Here is a 17850-nt window from a genome sequence, read left to right on the forward strand (position 1 = left end):
TTCCTCAGCAGTCGTTTAATACTTACGTGGGCTATCAGAATGTCGATGCTACGCTAGAGTTTCCAGCGACTTTTAATAACAATTTTCCACCTATCTTTCCAGAGAATGGGAATATTGCAGAGCCTGATTTGAATCAATCATAAACTTACATCTATATATCTTGATGTTACTTTGGATTATGCTAAAAACAAGGTTTGCTTTTCATATTTATTTGTTTTTCCCTTCTGGCTTTGATTACCGTGGCAACTTTGTTTTAATTATAGAGAATATATATGTAGTTTAAATTAAAACAAAACAAAAAAAAACAAAAACAAAAAAAAAAAAACAAAAAGCAAACACAACAACAAAAAAAAAACACCCAAAAACACAGCATACCTATGTGCATGTGCCAGCACAGACATTAACACCTGCAGAGGGAGGGGGTGGGAGGGGAAATGCTGTGGGCTTTCATCACCTGACTTGGGAAGATGTAAGTTAGAGTCCTTGTTTAAATACTACAGAAGCCATACAGCTACATTTGTTACGATAGGAGCGTTTAGACTGTTCATCCAAATGCTCTTCCTGCATGGTAAAACATTTAAGTAAGGAAATAAGTTTTATATTTAAGGATGTACCCTAGAGAGCCAGACTAGTTACAGACCTGTAACATTTCCTTAACTCTGTGCTCACTCCCAAGTTCTGCAGCTTGAATACGGCACGCATTATTTTTTCTTTTTCCTTTTCAGGCAGAAGTAATAAATAAGCTTACTCTAAAGATTTAGCTATATATAACCAATGTGCACAACTGACATTTTGTCTCCTGTTTAGTAGATCATTTCTTGTCTGGAGTTTTTATTAATGTCCCTGCTGTGTTGCATATGGCATATTTATGGAAGCAGCTGTCTTTACAGCGTGTGCAAAAAATATGCACATGTATACATATCTACGTGGTCAGTTTGGGTGGAAATCATCTCCTCTAACTTTAGGTGTCTGGTTTGCTGTTCTGCAGATCTCAGGAAAGAGAGAAGTGCCTACAGAGGATATCCCCTGGCAATGTCTTCCTCTTCCATGAGTTATCAGCTCCCAAACAGATAAGATAACTTTGGGCTACAGTTAGGCGAGATGAATCATGCCCAAAGTACGTTGTGTGCATGCATGACCCGTGCACACAAAGCACTGCTGCTTCCTTATGTATATATGAGCAATCTGCATCCTTCATGCTGCAGTACAAATAGTGGTGTCAGTCCTGAGATAAGTGGCTGCTGGTGGGCAGGTTGTTTCTTTGCACAGGAATTTAAGCGAAGGGGTGACAGACAGATCAGTAAGCACTGTGCTGGTCTGAAGGTGTGGTTTGCCAGAGCCAGAGCTTCTGAAACAAGCTGAAAAGCCACTGAGGTGGTTATTCACCTGTGAGTGGGAATGCCAGGACGTTAGTTTTATTTAAATAATACAATAACTTGCTATCGTGTGGATTTTTTTATACTGATAGTTATTCTGAATAGACAGGCTCAAAACTGTGATGTTTAAAGTAGAATTAATTTAAAATATATATTAGAAAACTCTATTTAATTCTTACTGCTATCGCTACAAACAGGGATTGTTGTTCACCTCTCCAGTAAGGCCTTTCTTCACGTGAAGTAACTCCTCCATAGCTACCAAAAATGAACATTTCTCATCAGTTAGAACTTGTTAAATGATTCTAATGCACATGAAATAGAAATTGCGGTGAAGGAAGCGGAGAGTCTTTGTGTAGGCATGGTTTAAGCAAAGAGAACACTGTAGGTCTCTTTAGGCTCTGGTTCTTGTACATCAGTCGCTGCTGATTATTTTTTTATTTTTAATTATTTTAGTGCAATTCCTTTTCTTTCTGTTGGAATTCAGCACTGTATCTTCCTCTTAATTTCTTCCTTCTTGAAGTCAGCAGGTGTTTTTCCATCAATTTGCAGTTTTTGGATCAATCCTGTAAAGGAAACCCAGTAAGTGCTTTTTATTCTCAGCGCTGTCACAGGTGCTTCAACATTATTGTTTTTCCCCCTTTTTTTTTTTTTTTTTTTTTTTTTTTAAATACGTGATGCCTTCATTAAAAGAGAGCTTAGAGAGCCATGTTACTTTCAGAGGACCTGCCTGGAGAACTGTGCAGGAGGCAATTTTTAAGGACTGGAATAAATTCTTTGCAGATGACCTTCGTAATTTTGATACAAAGATTTTGATACAACCTTAGGAGAAAACTCCCTCATCTGAAATGGTCTGCATTTGTAACTGACCTGTGGGTAAATTGTCACGGGTTAATTTATGTTTATTTACCATTTAGTACACTTGTTTAAAATCAAAATCCTTTCAGGGAAAATCATTTACTGATATGGAGAAAAAAAAAAAATTCCTTCTGTTGTTCGTAGATTTGCTATGTATGCCTTTATGACAATGATAAGAGCAGCATATTTCAAAGCATGACAACTTTACAAGCCTTCCCATGCATGCAGAAGCAGCTTTTTGCAGTGACTGCTTTCTTTCCATGCGCAGGCATTGCTTTGACTCGGTGTCTCTGTAAGCATGCTGTTAACTTTTTTTAATAAATAAAATAGTATATATAGGACAGTTAAGCATTTCCAAACAAATTTTGTAAGGGGATCTGCTGAACTTATTTTTCGCTGAGATTTAAACTGACTTTTATGTAGTGATCTCGTAAATGGAGATTAACTTTGGGGATGTAGCCAGTGAAATCTCTGCCAATCTTCAGTATCTTGTGCTTTTTTGTTTTCTTTCTTTCTTTCTTTGAAAATGGAAACCACGTACACCAGAGCCTTCAGCTTTCCTAACTGCCTTCAGTGCATGAGTTAGGGAATACCTGCTCTATTGTTGTTGAGATGAGGTCCCCGTTGTCTGCTCAGGCATCCTATGGTCTGACCTAGCAGGAGCGTCCGGTGGCTTTGGAGCATCACGACGCAGCGCCCTGCAGGCAGCAGTGCCAGTGCTGTGATGATTCTGTGTTTCAGGTTGGGCATCTCTTTGAGCCAGCAGCTTTCAGGGCTCCTGATAGGTAACTTCAGATTTTCCTTTTCATTTTTTTTTTTTTTTTGTTCTGGAGAACTGGAAGTATTCTCACTGTAGTACGTGACTGCCGTTGGTTTGTCGTGGTTTCCATTTTAGGCTTATTTTCAAAGGGCTTTGACTAGAAACTTTCAGGGAGTTAGAACCTATTTAGCTGAAATTTTAACATTAATTTTGATCTCATCCATTCAAGTGTTTCATTGAAGTAGTCCAGCTTTATTGAAGGGTATCAGGAGCAATCTCTCACTCCCAGTTGGAGGTAGGTTTTGAATGTACATTTATGTTCACATCTCAACACTTTGCTCCAAAACCAATGAGTCTAGCATACAGAAATGAGTAGTTTTGCCCAGAGGTGGAGAATCAAATTTGGAATTTTTATACTTTTCCTACGTCTTATACTTCAGAATGGAGTAAAGAAACATCTTTTCTTGTTTGCTTCCTAAATAAATATTTGCAATTTTATGGTTTTGGAAGAGCAAATGAGTCAGGCTAGATCAGCTGGTGCAGACAGGTAGAGCTCCAGTGGCCCATTCAAGCTCCTGGATTACCATTTTTAATACTGAATTATGTTGAGTTTGGGGAGCTTATTTAGGAAATAAATATATGTTTTTTAAAGCAGCACACAGCATAAAACAAATTCCAAGTCAGTATTTCTATTGCAAAAAGTGGGGAAAAAAAAAAAAGAGACAACCCAACATCTTAGACCTTCAGACAGACTGTTTCTTTGGTGTTATGGCAAAATAACCCAGGCAGAGGTACACACCTGTATTTAAGTTCATGGTGTCTTGTAGTGTTGCTGCAGGATTGTCGGGTTACTTTATTGGAGTGCTAAACTCAGGAGCGGAGGACCAATCTTGACTCCAATGAACTGGGGTTATGTCTGGCAGTTATTTTGCAAACTGGAGCATATTTATGTTATGACAGATGTTTCTCGTTGATGTATTTTGTTTCTTCCTGTATCACATACTGTAAACATCACCAAAGGCATTGGAAATTAAATCCTAGCCCCATTAAAACCAGTAGAAAACTTCTACCCAATGGGGCTAGCATTTCACCTCGTTAAAAGCTGAACTTGCTGAGCGGTTTTTTGGATGCAGAGTGCTTTAAAGGAGCCCCTGCCCTGTGGGAGGTGTAAGTTGGGATTCCTGAGCAGATGCTCCTGTAGTGCTGGAGGTGTGATTGAGAGCACTCGAACAACTTGTACTGTAGAAGCAAAATCCTCAGGCTGATTGATGAGGATGGACAGTACTTTGCAAGTACTAAGCTGGAAACTAGTCTTTCTGAGAAATGTTATTAGTCTCATGGTGTTGGATCAGAGCAACGAAGGCACATGGAAAACAAGCTTATTAAATTAGAAGTGATTTTGAGAGCTGTGTTAAATCTCAGGCTAGCCAGGCAGTGGTGAGCCTGGATCAGGTGCTGCACTGAGCCCTGCCATGCATGGGAGGATGCAGTGTGCACTCCCCAAATTTCCAACTCTAGGGATTCTGATTCCAAATAGTGATATTTTTGGGAGAGGTGCCTCTGCTCACCTGCCCTGTGCCACTGGGGGATTTATACAGGGGCATTCCTGTTCTCGTAGAGATGCAAGAGCAGGGTGAGATGACTTTTGCAGTGGAAGAGATCTGAGTGACAGGTCTGCTTCCACAATTAAGGGTCATTAAGCAGCACCAGTGAAAGCGAGCTCTGTCTCCATGCGAATCACACACTGCTGATACTCAGCAAACAGCCATCTATCTCCACGTGCCTTTGCTGAACGCACAATGAGAATAACTTTGTGTCCCTCTGTGCAATTTGGTGGAACGAATCCAAGCTATTTTCCACCTGCTCATCAAAAAGCCTGAAAGAACGTGAATGTTGGTCAGTGAGACTTGCATTTGAGATCTCTTCTGGTGTGATTATAAGCAATCCAGTCTGAGAACAGACTTTTAACTTGTGTTGTTTTAACTTCACTGTTTTATAGTTTACTGTGTGAAATGAAGGAAACTGTGAAAGAAATTGATTCATTGATTATTATTTTTTTTTTTTTTCTTCTTGTTGTTTCTCAACTTATGATTTTAGGGAGAATGTTGTTACACTACTGTTGTTTTTCTTTTTTTTTTTAATTGTAGTGACCATGTATTCTTCGCCTAACCCTGTACATTCTGAAATGTAACTCCTGTAACCTGGAATAAATAAATAAACCTAAATAGTAATGAAGCGTTTCATGTTGCTAAACAACAAAAGTCTCCTGCCCTCATCCTCCTCTGGGCACTGCAGCAGAGGTAGCTGGTTTATGCCATTGGACTGCAGATGCTTTGGCTGTAGTGCTGGGTCATGTCTTAAGTAATACCAGGTTTGCAATTTCTACCTGGAACAAAAGAAGCAGTTCCTTTAGCCCGTAGTCAGAATGGTGAAGCCGTTCTGTTCAGGTGAAGCTTATGAATGTGTCTGCTGCCAAACCTTTTCACTTACAGTGGAGTCCTCTAGATCTTAGCTTCTGGCATGCAAAATCTCATTGCTTTGCTTACTGCAGTGATGATTGGAGCTTTTGATTTATGTATGGTTATCAAGGTCCGTTCTTTGTTTTGCATAATCTCTAAGCAAATGTAATTTTCTTAAATCCATGTGAGGTGTAAATGATGGCATTTTGGGGATGTTTTATTCTTTTAAAATGTCTCAGTGTTCTCTTTTTTTTTTTTTAAATTTAAGAGCCAGTTCAGCTTAATTAAGAAGCAGCCCTTGCTCTTTGGGCTTGCATACATGCCCGGATCCCTCCATGCTGCCTTTTTAGCTTTTGCATGTTACAAGAAAGCATTCCCAAGCACTATTTTTAAACTCAATGATTTTCCAGTTAAAATTAGCTCAGTGATTGGAGGGCAACGTCATTTTCAGCAGTGCTGAGCTCTCCTCCTTGTTAGTCCTGAGCACATCTCTGCGTGCCTCAGTTCCCCCGTTGGCAAAACGAGCCACCTAAGAACCCTCTGAGCTCAGCAATGGAAAGCTTTGTTAAGAATAAAGGGCTGTAATAATTACTGTGATTATTATGGTCCCTCTTCTGCACGCCGGGAAGCTTTGTTCACACCTAAACAGGGCTTCACTTGGTGGCTCTGGAAGGCAATTCTAGGCACCGCAGTTAGCCTGTTAATTTTGGAGTGATTTCCACTGGGATTGTCCTCTGGAGACATCAGTCTTTTTCCTCAGCTTGCATGGAAGATGTAAGGAATTGAAGTACGTAAAGCAGTCTAAATCCCATCCCGAGGGCTGGCCGTCATCTTGCTGAGCTTCAGCGGTGCAGAGGTTGTGAGCCATGCTGAAGCCTCAGCTCCCGTGCTGGGATGGCAGGCAGATGATGGTAAGGTTCAAACCATCAACCTTCATCATCCATTCCTGTATCAGAACCCTCAGAGTTCCTCCATCCAGCGATGAGCTGAGGGTTCTGTGCCCAAAGCTAAGACAGCTGAAGAGCCAGAACAGCTTGCAGGGCTGAATTCCCCAGCTCAGGTTCTGATGCCCTTCGTGTCCTATGATAAACTGTTCTGCATTGATAAGCAGCTATTGCAGCACAAAGGTAACAGCGCCTTGTATGGCATCACTGCTTTTAGTTTTGATGAGCTCTGTAAATTAAGGGAGAATTGGACACTTGGAAGCATTGTCCCTGTGATGACCTCTAGAAAAAATAATAAATCCTTACGGTCTTTCCCTCCTCCTGTTCACAGTAAATGTCAACAGCTGTATTTTGCTGCTGGTACTTATTAACTTTCAGCCCTTGTCTTTTTCAAGCATTTCATGCTTTAACAGTGAATTACAGCCTATCACCAGTGAAACACACGTTTTCCATCTACCTTGAGTTCTCAGAAGATGCAATTTTTGCTCTTTAGCAAAAGAAATTTAGCAAATAGTTCTATTTAAATTACTGAGGAGAAAACCTCCTAATTCCGCTGCATTAAACTGTGATTCCATCATGGTTTTGTTTTCCTGCCTTTGTTTTTTCTGTCTTTAAGAACCGGTTATGATGAAGGGCGGCTCCACAAAAGACAAACAGATAAAAAACACGGCTGTGCTTTCAGTGGATCTTTTTACCTTTTCAACCTGAAAGCCTTTTTTCAGTTCTCATTTCCCAGCTGAAGCCAGTCACCCAGATTCCTTGGCACCACGCCGTCGCTTTGCATCACATCATCAGATGATGGTGTAGTTGGCCAGCGAAGTCTTCCTAGCTTAACCCCTCCTGTCCTGTCCCTGTGGCATGCAAAAGGAAGCAGGCTTTTGGGATTTGAGGCATTTTAGAGGATTTTTGGATATGCCTTCACTGCCATTTGCATCTCGTTGTCTCTGTGGCACACTGAAGCATTTATTGCTTATTTCCTCCTATGAGTGTTGGATTTTCTAGGCTTGCTGCAGTTGCCGTGGCCATTCGTTGGTGGTAGATATGGATAACCTTGGCAGCAGGGTTCTTTAACTCCAAATCTGCTTTTGAAAGTCAAGGCTGAGAGAAGCACAAACGGTCTGCTTGGTTGCTTGGTGAATAGGCAGCTTGCTTGTTTGCAGAACTTTAAATCGGTGGCTCGTAACGCTGACAAATATAATTACAGTATGTAAATTATATTCAAAATATTTTTGTCTGTTTGATGTATACTAAATTTAAGCTAAGTCATAAGGTGTGCTCTTTGGAAGTGTGGAAGATACAAGAGTGGAGCTACAGATAACAAGTTTATGCTTGTATTTCCTACTGATGAAGACTTTCGCACAAGTTATTTCTATGGGTAGGTGATGAGAATATCACTCTGCATGTATATACATTTATTATACATTTTTGCATGATTATACATGTAGGAGTGGTACAATTTTGACTTGAGACTATTGGTGCCTTTTGTCCAAATATAATTGTACTTGTGCAGACTTGTCTATCTAAATCAAATCTCACTTCTGTTCTTGGAGCTATTAGTAAGAAGTGAGAGAAACAAAGACTCAAAGGAGCAATACATGGGTCTTGAAATTTTAGGTAACCTGCTTCCAGAATGGTCAAATAGTCAATATTGTACTTGACCCTCGTATCTTCTGCACTCGACTGTTTATTTTTATGGACCATAATATACGTGTTCACGTTGAATCTGATGATAAGACTGAAAGGAAACATTCCTCTCATGATTCGGTCCAGTCGTAACTTCTGCTTGTAATTCAACCATCCTTTTGCACAAGTAATTTGCTGGGCAGCCGGCTCAATCCTGAGCTGGGAAAGCCATTATTTTGTAATTGCCTTTTCCAAAGCAAAAGATTGCCTTTCAGTTAATTATCAGGATTTCTTTTCCAGTCCTAATCATCAGTGTTTCATGTTGTGAACAGATTGGTCTTTGATACATTGGCATTTAACTACTCATTTATTTTTATTTTTTTTCGGGTCTGTTTTAAGTTTGTAATACGATGTCATTTTACAGAGTCGTTGTTTTGGAGGCAGGTCTAGTCTGATTATTATTATTATTATTTTTTTTTTTTTTCCCGAATTTCTTCACCTCATTGCAAAACTGAAGCAATGCAACTTAAGAAATATGGTCACTCTTTAATGAAGTGTGTTGCTAATGATAATTGGCTTTTCTTAGAATATTTTGTTGAATTATATTTCAGAGAAGAAGTTACTCAGTAAAACCTTACCAGGAAGAGCTCTTCAGATACTTAGATTTGAATCTTTCAGTTTGTTGCATTCTTTCTGTCTTCAACAGTAGACATTTGCTCCTTCTAAACGAGACCAAAGACTTTCAACACAGCACAGTGCAAGGTTTTGCACTTGGGCCGGAGGAATCCCAGGCATCCATGCAGACTGGAAGGAGCGGTCCTTGAGAGCAGCCCTGCAGAGAAGGACCTGGGGGTCCTGATGGATGAAAAGCTGAACATGAGCCAGCAGTGCGCTCTTGCAGCTCAGAAAGCAAATGGCATCCTGGGCTCCATCAGCAGAGGGGTGGCCAGCAGGGACAGGGAGGTGATTGTCCCCCTCTGCTCTGCAACCTGTGAGGCCCCATCTGCAGTGCTGTGTCCAGGTCTGGAGCCCCCAGCACAAGAAAGACAGGGAGCTGATGGAGAGGGTCCAGAGGAGCCACAGAGATGATCAGGGGACTGGAGCACCTCCCCTACGAGGACAGGCTGAGGGAGCTGGGCTTGTTCAGCATGGAGAAAAGAAGGCTGCGGGGTGACCTCATGGCAGCCTTTCAGTACCTAAACGGAGCCTACAAACAGGAGGGGAGTCAACAATTTGAAAGGGTAGATAACGGCAGGACAAGGGGAAATGGCTTGAAGTTGAGGGAGGGAAGATTGGAGGGAAGTTCTTTGCTATGAAAGTGGTGAGGTGCTGGAACAGCTGCCCAGAGAGGCTGTGATGCCCCGTCCATCCCTGGAGGTGTTCAAGGCCAGGTTGGATGGGGCCCTGGGCAGCCTGGTCTGGTATTAAATGTAGAGGTTGGTGGCCCTGCATGTGGCAGGGGGTTGGAGATTCATGATCCTTGAGGTCCTTCCAAGCCTGGCCATTCTGTGATTCTGAACATTTTTTTTTTCTTTTTATTCCTTGTGATTTTTAAAAAAAGAAATCTGCTGTCATTCTGCAGTGCTGCAGGTCCTGTCTTCCTCAGCACACCATTATTGTCCCATTGGGGTGATACTGTGTGCGTATCATGTAATGAAGTCCCCAGGCATGCAGCTGTTCACACTCCTGTGGAGCTGTGCAAAGTGCAATCCTTTGGCCCAGAACATTTTTGCATTTCATGCTTATTTCTATGGCTGACGACTGAGACCAAACAAAGTTTTCATTCTGCCATTTGAGGAACAAGAACCCCAACTGCTATCACCCACTCTGAATTGATAAACTGTAGTAATTAGCAGAGGCAAAGTGTGTGAATCAAGATGTGCATCCTTTCAACATGAGGATATTCGTCCAATCTCTCTTTGCTCCTACATTAATCTTTACCTTGAATTCGACTTCTTTTTCTCTGAGCCTCTCCTGTTTCTAGTGTGCTTTCCAACGGTGGGAGATTTTCACACCTCAAAAAGAAAATACAGCACTGTAATCAAATGGACAAAAACCACCTTTTTGTTACCCCTCAGTAATAGATTTCAGAGTCACAGAATGTCTTTGGTTGGAGGGGACCTTAGATATGATTGAGCTCTAATCTCCTGCCGTGGGCTGGTTGCCAATCACTTAGATCATGCTGCCCACAATGACGTCCAGCCAGCCCTTGAGCACCTCCATAGGGGTGTTCTCCTCACTCAAGTCCAAGGCTGTTTGCAGCTCCCAGGCACCGACAACACAAGGAACCCTTATACACACATTGAGGCCAGCCAGACTAACTCCACATCCCCTCTAGGCTGTGTGCAAACGCTTGCATATATGTCCTTGTCAGCCTCTGTACGAGTGTGAGATTTGTCCAAGAACTGAGATTCACTTGATCGCCATCTATGCCATCGTAATAAAATTACACGGATAAGACACCATATGAAAGACCAGTTTATTTTCATTAATGCTTAATCCGTTGTTATCATCTATTATTCAAATATTGGAGACATACGAAATTCAAGAAGAAGATTATTTATAACTAACATCTATTGAAGGCAGTTATGAGATACGTTGCTTTTATACAAATCACCTTTATGGCTTCCACTAATCATGCAAGCAGTTCCCTCTCCCTCTTCCCTCTCCTTATTTTTGGCAGCCAAAAGCACAAATGGCAGTTAGGGAAAAGCATATTTATCACTGCACACCATGCTTCTGCTTCTTGTTAGCCTTGATTTTGGAAAACAGAGCCCAAAACACTGCAGTTTTGAAGAATTCCCCTGTCCCTGATGGATAGATGCTTTGTAAGGCAGCGTTAAGTTAGTGTTAAATTATTGCACTTGGATCACTTACATTAGAAAGTTAGTTTTATTCAATCAGCCCTACTGCAGTGTAAGCCGTAGCTTGAGATTATTTGTAGAATTCTTCAGCTAGATGGTTTGAGGAATCTAATGTCCTCTAATACAGCATTTCTTATTTTAAATTGAAGGTTCCATCCTTTTGGGATTGTAAATGTAATGCTCTCAGATACGGAGATGTTTATGTGCTACTGTAAAAGATAACACAGATATAACTGCCTCATCTTTGTGTTTTCTGTGTTTGCAAAGGTTAAAATGTCTCTGTAATCAGACTGTTCATTATTCAAAGTTCAATGATTGATATAATTTACATTCCTTAAAGAGCCTTGTTAGGAGATTGATTTAATTCTTAACTTAATTGTACTTCTAAAGGTGTTTTTTTACTGTATACTGATGTCTGACAGCAGCTGCTTTTCTCTCCTTTTGCAGATGGACCTCCAGTTGTAGCTCATTATGATATATCAGACACAAACTCAGACCCAGAAGTGGTAAACGTGGACAATCTGTTGGCGGCTGCAGTGGTGCAAGAGCACAATAGTTCCTTAGGAAACCAAGACCTGGGATCTACCTGGAGAAACAGAGGGCTGCTGGATGAGCTGGGTGCTGATGCAGGTTGGTTTGAGCTCCCTTCCTCTGATGTTCATTCCTGCTTCTCACTCAGTGTGTCCACCTCCCATCCTTTCGATGGTTTTGTGATTTATACAGCTTTAAGAGCACCCTATGTTGATTATGCATTAAAACAGTACAGGTGCTTATTGAAAGTGTCCGACCTTTACTCCAACTGATAAAAACCTGACAAAGTTTCTGACACTAAGTTTCTTAATAGTTTTTTCTCCCCCTCTAATTACTCTTCAGAAATCTGGTTTGTTCTGTTTGTTTGTTTGTTTTAGTGGTGATGGGTGCGTTTTCCTGCTCTCTTATGACAGTGATCTACTCTCACCACTGAATAGTTGATTATGACAAGCCAGCTAGCCAATAGCTAGTAAACCAATCATCACTTCATTTTAATTATTGTAATCATCTTCTTTGGGGTCTCTCTTGTCTTTTTGACTCTGTAAAATACAGGCATTCATTTTTTTTCCCACATGCCATCTGCATTTTTAACATATTCTAGAAAATTGGACATTCCAGGTTCAGCTAAAGACAGGGGAAAAAGGTGCTGCTTGTAATTGGGCTTCGTATCAGTGGGCTGAAACTTCCTACAAGGAGGCGAGAGCAGGAATACTGTGGAAGGCTGTAAAGAAGTTCATGAACCTCGTAACATTGCTCAGCTCCACTTGTCACAAAAGAGCTACGCAGTAAGACGAGGTGCTCCGAAGACTGGGGAGAGCTATGTTAGCATGGGGGTGTTTTCTACTGACTTCACCCCATAGCCCCAAGTGCCAACAGATTGCCTTCCTTGCCAGTCATTTTTAGTACACCATTAAGGTTTTCAGATGTGTAGGACATGGAGGCTTGCTCGTGGTGGAGCAGAGTTCTGTGTTTCACTCTGTTTTTTAAATACAGGCTATACTGTGAGCCTCTGGGTAGCTCTGAGCTGCTTTTCAGCATCCATAAAGCTGAAACAAATGCAAATGCATGGCACATTTTGAAAGAGGTGTTCCATTATTACCTAGTGGAGAGGTTCTCTTTTTGTTACCTTCACTACAGTCTGTAGCTGGGATGTTGTTCCAGCCTTATTGAAGCCTGATACATAGCACCGATGGCTTGGAACTTCAGCAGAAAGAAAGGAATGTAAGGAAATAAAAAATGAAGGTTTCTTACCAAGCAGCATTCCACCTTCCTCTTTATGAGTACGAAGCTGTGATGCAGGTAGAAATTTGTCATCCTTCCTCCTGTATCCAAGGGCACAAACTTCTGCAAGGACGAGGTTGCCAGTTAAACAGATCCCTTCAGGAAAACTCTTTATCTTTAGCCAATGGGAGCATGTTCAGGCAAATTCATTCCTGGTGCTGGGATCCGTAGGGACGAATCTTTTTACTTCCTGCATACATTTGCCCCAGAGCTTGTACTTCACTGCACTGCTGGCTGTATGTCTGTCAGGACCAGCCTTTCCTTATACCATGCCTAGAACTGCACGTTTGGAAAACGGAGTTTTCACATCTTACATCTCCTTCCGAAATTAATCTTCAGCCAGCATCTAGCTTAGGAGATGTTACGTGATGGGTTCCCGTGGGAAAATAGCAACATAAGCTTAATCTATGTGAAAAATCTTACTAGGGCACACTATCACATCTTTGTGCACGGGCAAATATTTTGGGTTGTTTTGCAAGCTGACGTTGTAGGGCAAACAAAACATCCCCGCTGTGCATCATCCTAATGTTCTTGCAAGGATATTAAGTGTGTAGGCATGTTATTAGGCATGAAATCTGTATGACCAGAGGCTGTAAATCTGCCTGCCTTCTCTAATCCTGATTTACACTCGGTTACATGTTGTAATATTGACTCTGCTAATCACAGTTTTCCCACTGCTGATTACTTTATTGTCTGAACTTAAAGCTGTGTCAGTAGCCCAGTCTTTGGGGGCTCTTGTTAATGTCTATTGGGACTCATTTCAGGGATGCTTTGTCTTCTGCCCTGGGCAAAGGTTGTAGAATGGCATGCATCAGTCCTAGCAGTTAGCATATAAAGGCAGACCAATACCAATGCCTCCTTCCCAACTCTGTGCACTGAAGGCCTTCATTTTTGTAAAACAGAGAATAGATTGCTCACTCTGTCCCTCTATTTTTCCTCCACCTTTTCTGAGCATTGCAAACAGCCATCAGAAAGCATTTCTGGCACACCCTCTAGCATATATAACATAATATATAACAGACTATAATCAGCTAAACTCAAAATGTCGTGCTCTACAAATGGCTCTTCCCCCATGTAATCCAATATGTGAGCTGTTCCCAAGCAGTCAGCAGTCTCAGCTCCTTCCAGGCTCCCCAGCTTCTCCCAGGTTAATTGTAAAGGGGGACAACAGAAGCGTGTCCTTTTTTTTTCTTGTCAAACAAGTCCTTGATAAACACAGACTAGCTGTGGATAGCTGGATAGCTGTTGAGGAGCTATCACGAAAAACCACCTGCTGCATTGTGGAGTTTTTGTGAAAAAAAAAAAAAGATTGCTTTCAAGTATTTGTCATAGTAATAATAATGGAACAGATGTGAAGCAGCGTGGCCAGAAATCAGTGGCTTTGTTTTCTTGTTTTCCTATTGACTGTCATCCCTTGTTTTGAGACACCATATTTCTATTTTCCTGGCATGTGTGATGTTTCCATCCATCCTGTAGGCGTAGTTTGCCATAGTATCACTGGATTTGATTCACTGATTGTCATCTTGCTGTAAATCAGAGAGGTTTAGGTGCAATCTAGCTCTTAGCGTTGATGTAAAACAGCAGTTGGAAAGCATGACTACATCTAAAGCAGGGAAGTGCTCCTAACACAACAATATGTCTCATTCACATCTGTGTGACAGCACCATCAGTAGAGCTATTAGAGCTTTTCCAATCATGGCATTCCAGTCTTTTTGGGTCAGCCTGAGAAAGTCCTTCTCCAACTCATTCCTGAGTCATGCAAGCTGTTAAGTATTGTGTCTGTTTGCATTTGTCCCATGTATAGGTCGTTTGGATCCAGGCTTCCTTGCAAGTGACAAACCCTCAGCTGGTAACACCCAGATCAATGAAGAAATTAATATCACCTCTTCTGACAGTGAAGTAGAGATTGTTGGAGTTCAGGAGCATGCCAGGTATGAACTCCTTTTACTTATGTTCAGTTCCAGTATTACATTAGTTTCATCAGAATATCTGTGTTGCCAAAACTAATAAAGAAAGAATTCTTAAATTCCCATCCGTGACTGATGCCCCAAAGGTAGAGAACATTAGACTTGGGTTTTTTTTTGTTCTGTTTTTCTGTTCTCCTTGTCATGGTGACATAGAATTGCTCAGGTTGGAAAAGAATCACAGCATCAAAAGAATGACATCAGAATGTGTTTTTCTATAGAACAGTTATCAATGTCATATGTGTTTAGACTGAGCTTGGGATTTGATACCAAATATCAATGGGCAAAACATGTGAAATGTTAAAATATCAAACATTGAGATACCAAGTTTATAGACATTAGGAAACTTTAAAAGTTCAGTTTTAGGTGTGTGCTGTGAATGTTCCAATACGTAAACAAAAATAATGATGTAGGTTCTTGCTATTTTAAATATTCACTTTAAGCATTTAAACAGTTTTAAATTTGTTTAAATGATCAATCATTGTAGAAGTAAAACTGCTGTCAACCTTTCAGTGGCTGATGTGATAAGATAACCTAAAGATCAGCTCCTTAAGAAGACACAAGTTAGGTCAGAGCCTCCAACTAGATCAGAGTAAGAAAGCCAGAGGTTTCCCTCCAAGCTGGTGGTTAGCAAATCCAATTGTGCCTTGGCTGCTACCTCGGTAAGCATTTTTTGATGTCTCCCTTAATCTTTAAAATAAAGATTAAAATCTTTAGAATTTTGCTTGGCTTAAGGCAATATGAACAAAACCAGCAGAAAAAGGGTGTGTGGGTGAAGGAACAGAGCTTTTCTCCATAATTCCTTCTCCTTTTCTTGAGGAAAGGAAGAAGCAAGGTGTGCAGGACTGAGTTTCCTGCACAGATAGTGTAGATGCAGTCCAGCACTGCTGGGTATAGGAAAAAAAAAATATATATATATTAAGGTGCTAAAGGAGAAAAGATTTAGTCTTAGCTTGTAGAACTGTGACAGTCTTCTCATGGATCAAGCTTTTGCTTGGGGTCCCCACACCAAACACTTCTGTGCTGCTGCTTGCAAGTACAAGATATTAGCCTTGCCTAAGTGTTAAGGACTGTTCTGTCTTGGAAGGGTGGACCATAGGCCCTGAGATGGAGCACTGTATTTAGTTTGCTTTGGCTCCAGTCTTTGCTTGTCATTTAATGCTTTAAAATACTCCATCTTAAAGCTTAAAAAAAAAAAAAATTAAAAAATCCCCTCTGTTTGTTAGAGTTCCCATCTCTTTTTGCTAATTCTTTGTAGATACGTTTTTTAAGTAAGCATTTTTTAGATGGAAGATGTAATGAAAAAGTCTTTCTGAGCATCCAAAACTAAACAGCGTTTCTGAGAAGGAAACGAGACATTTACATTTGGATAAATTGGAGCTCTGAGAATAAGCTTCCCCGTTCCATTTCACTTTCTGTAACCAGGGATGAAAAAAGAAATAGAAGAACATAACCTCAGGAGATGTGCAGAAACTAAACTGTGCTGGTTTGAATTAAATAGAATGTAAATGTCAGACACAGTTTACCAGCAGCCCAAAATGTCCTGCTTGAGTACGCAGCCACCACCAGCACTTAGAGGAGCAAAACCTGGAGCAAAAGGAGCAAAGTTTTACTAGCACATGCATCAGATTTCCCGATATGAATGGAGGAACCATCTTAATTCCTGTCATCAGTTTGTGTAACAAAATCCTTCGTCTTTATTAGCTTGCACTTCCTTTGCCACATATCTGTTATCAGTACAATAGGTAAAAGTGTCGTGCTAATCAGTAGATGAGCACTTCAGCAAGGCACTTGAGTGCATGCTTATCTTCCAGTACGTTTCGTTGACTGTAATCACAGAACCATACAATGGCCTGGGTTGCAAAGGGCCACCGTGCTCATCCAGTTCCAACCCCCTGCTGTGTGCAGGGTTGCCAGCCACCAGACCAGGCTGCCCAGAGCCACATCCAGCCTGGCCTTGAATGCCTGCAGGGATGGGGCATCCACAGCCTCCTTGGGCAACCTGTGCCAGTGCCTCACCACTGAAATGTTTTACTGAAGTGGGGCTGTGCCAATAGCAGGGAGCATTTCCCAGCATTTCTGTGAATCTTACCTACGATGACCCAAGAAAAATCAAGTTTCATTGCTGTGTTGTTGTCACGAAGCTGTCACTTTGTCTTTACTGCAACATGGTGTTGATTCTGAGCCTCACTTCCAGTTTGTCTCTTTGCAAGGTTCCAGCCAGTAAAACTGCCAACTGAATGCTTTCTGAATAATGCATGGCAGTGCACATGGTGGGACAGCACTCCCCAGGATCCTTGAGATCCATGCATTTGCACCCACTGGCAGAATCTAGCCCCTCTCCCTTCTTTAAGGACGACTTTAAGTCTGGTCTCAGCTTGGTGAACTTACAGATCAGTGGCTGTTTAAGATGATATGGACCCTGCAAATAGGAAAACACCAATGAAATTTTGGGGATGGACGTGTCAGTAACACGCATAAGGGATGAAACACTGCAGCTAAGAATCTTGTGCCTGAATTCGGTAGTAGCTTTAATGCTTTTTTGCTTCTTGCCTTGCTACAGGTATGTTCATCCCAGGGGAGGTGTGATCCAGAGTGTGTCTTCCTGGAAACGTGGCTCGGGCTCGCAGTACATTAACGCTCAGCAAACACAATCATGGACTCCCCAGCAGAATTGGTCTTCTCCCCCAGAAGTAGTAGACCTGACTTTGGATGAGGACACCAGGCGCAAATATCTACTGTAATGCCGTGTCACTGTGTTTCTGTCCCCATCCCTTCTCCTTTTGTGGCACAGAAGTCATAGCTTCAGCTTCAGAAGCCCCATTCCTGGCATTGTGAGACTCAAGCTCATGAAGTTTGTTGTTTTTTTTTTTTATTTCCATAAGAATGCAGTATAATTTTAATATCACTTAGATCTTTTTCTTGCTTTTGCCTTCTTAAAGGAGAATTCCTCCCAGAATTAAAACTTAGCAGCTCCAAATTTAAAACACATCCATATTTACTAATTTGAGTGCTAATTTGAAGAAATCATTGTGTGCAAAGTTACGTCCTCCCACTCATCCCCGCCTCCAACTTCAGAACATTTTTAATTTATCAGTATATTGAGTTTGTAAGTAGCAGTTAGTGTTTTGCAGTGTGAGCATCAGTGATTTTGAGAAATGCTGTGTCCTCACTGGTTTCAGTGGACTTGGAG

The 17850-nt window shown here is 41.2% G+C and overlaps 1 protein-coding gene across 3 annotated transcripts in view; it reads left to right on the forward strand.

Annotated features, from left to right (window-relative positions):
- The window catches only part of CUNH18orf25 (chromosome unknown C18orf25 homolog), a 40867-nt gene extending 23332 nt beyond the window's left edge, over window positions 1–17535 (forward strand). For all 3 annotated transcript variants that reach the window (XM_042862337.1, XM_042862336.1, XM_042862338.1), the window contains 3 exons: window positions 11329–11511; window positions 14498–14624; window positions 17221–17535. In XM_042862337.1, the coding sequence (XP_042718271.1) occupies window positions 11329–11511; window positions 14498–14624; window positions 17221–17401 (491 nt within the window). In that variant the 3' untranslated portion in view covers window positions 17402–17535. The remainder of the gene's footprint in view (window positions 1–11328; window positions 11512–14497; window positions 14625–17220) is intronic.
- Window positions 17536–17850: the final 315 nt, after the last annotated feature.

The sequence above is a fragment of the Lagopus leucura genome, unplaced genomic scaffold (genome assembly GCF_019238085.1).
Source record: "Lagopus leucura isolate 7727_CA_CO unplaced genomic scaffold, USGS_WTPT01 Super-Scaffold_650, whole genome shotgun sequence".
NCBI lineage: Eukaryota > Metazoa > Chordata > Aves > Galliformes > Phasianidae > Lagopus > Lagopus leucura.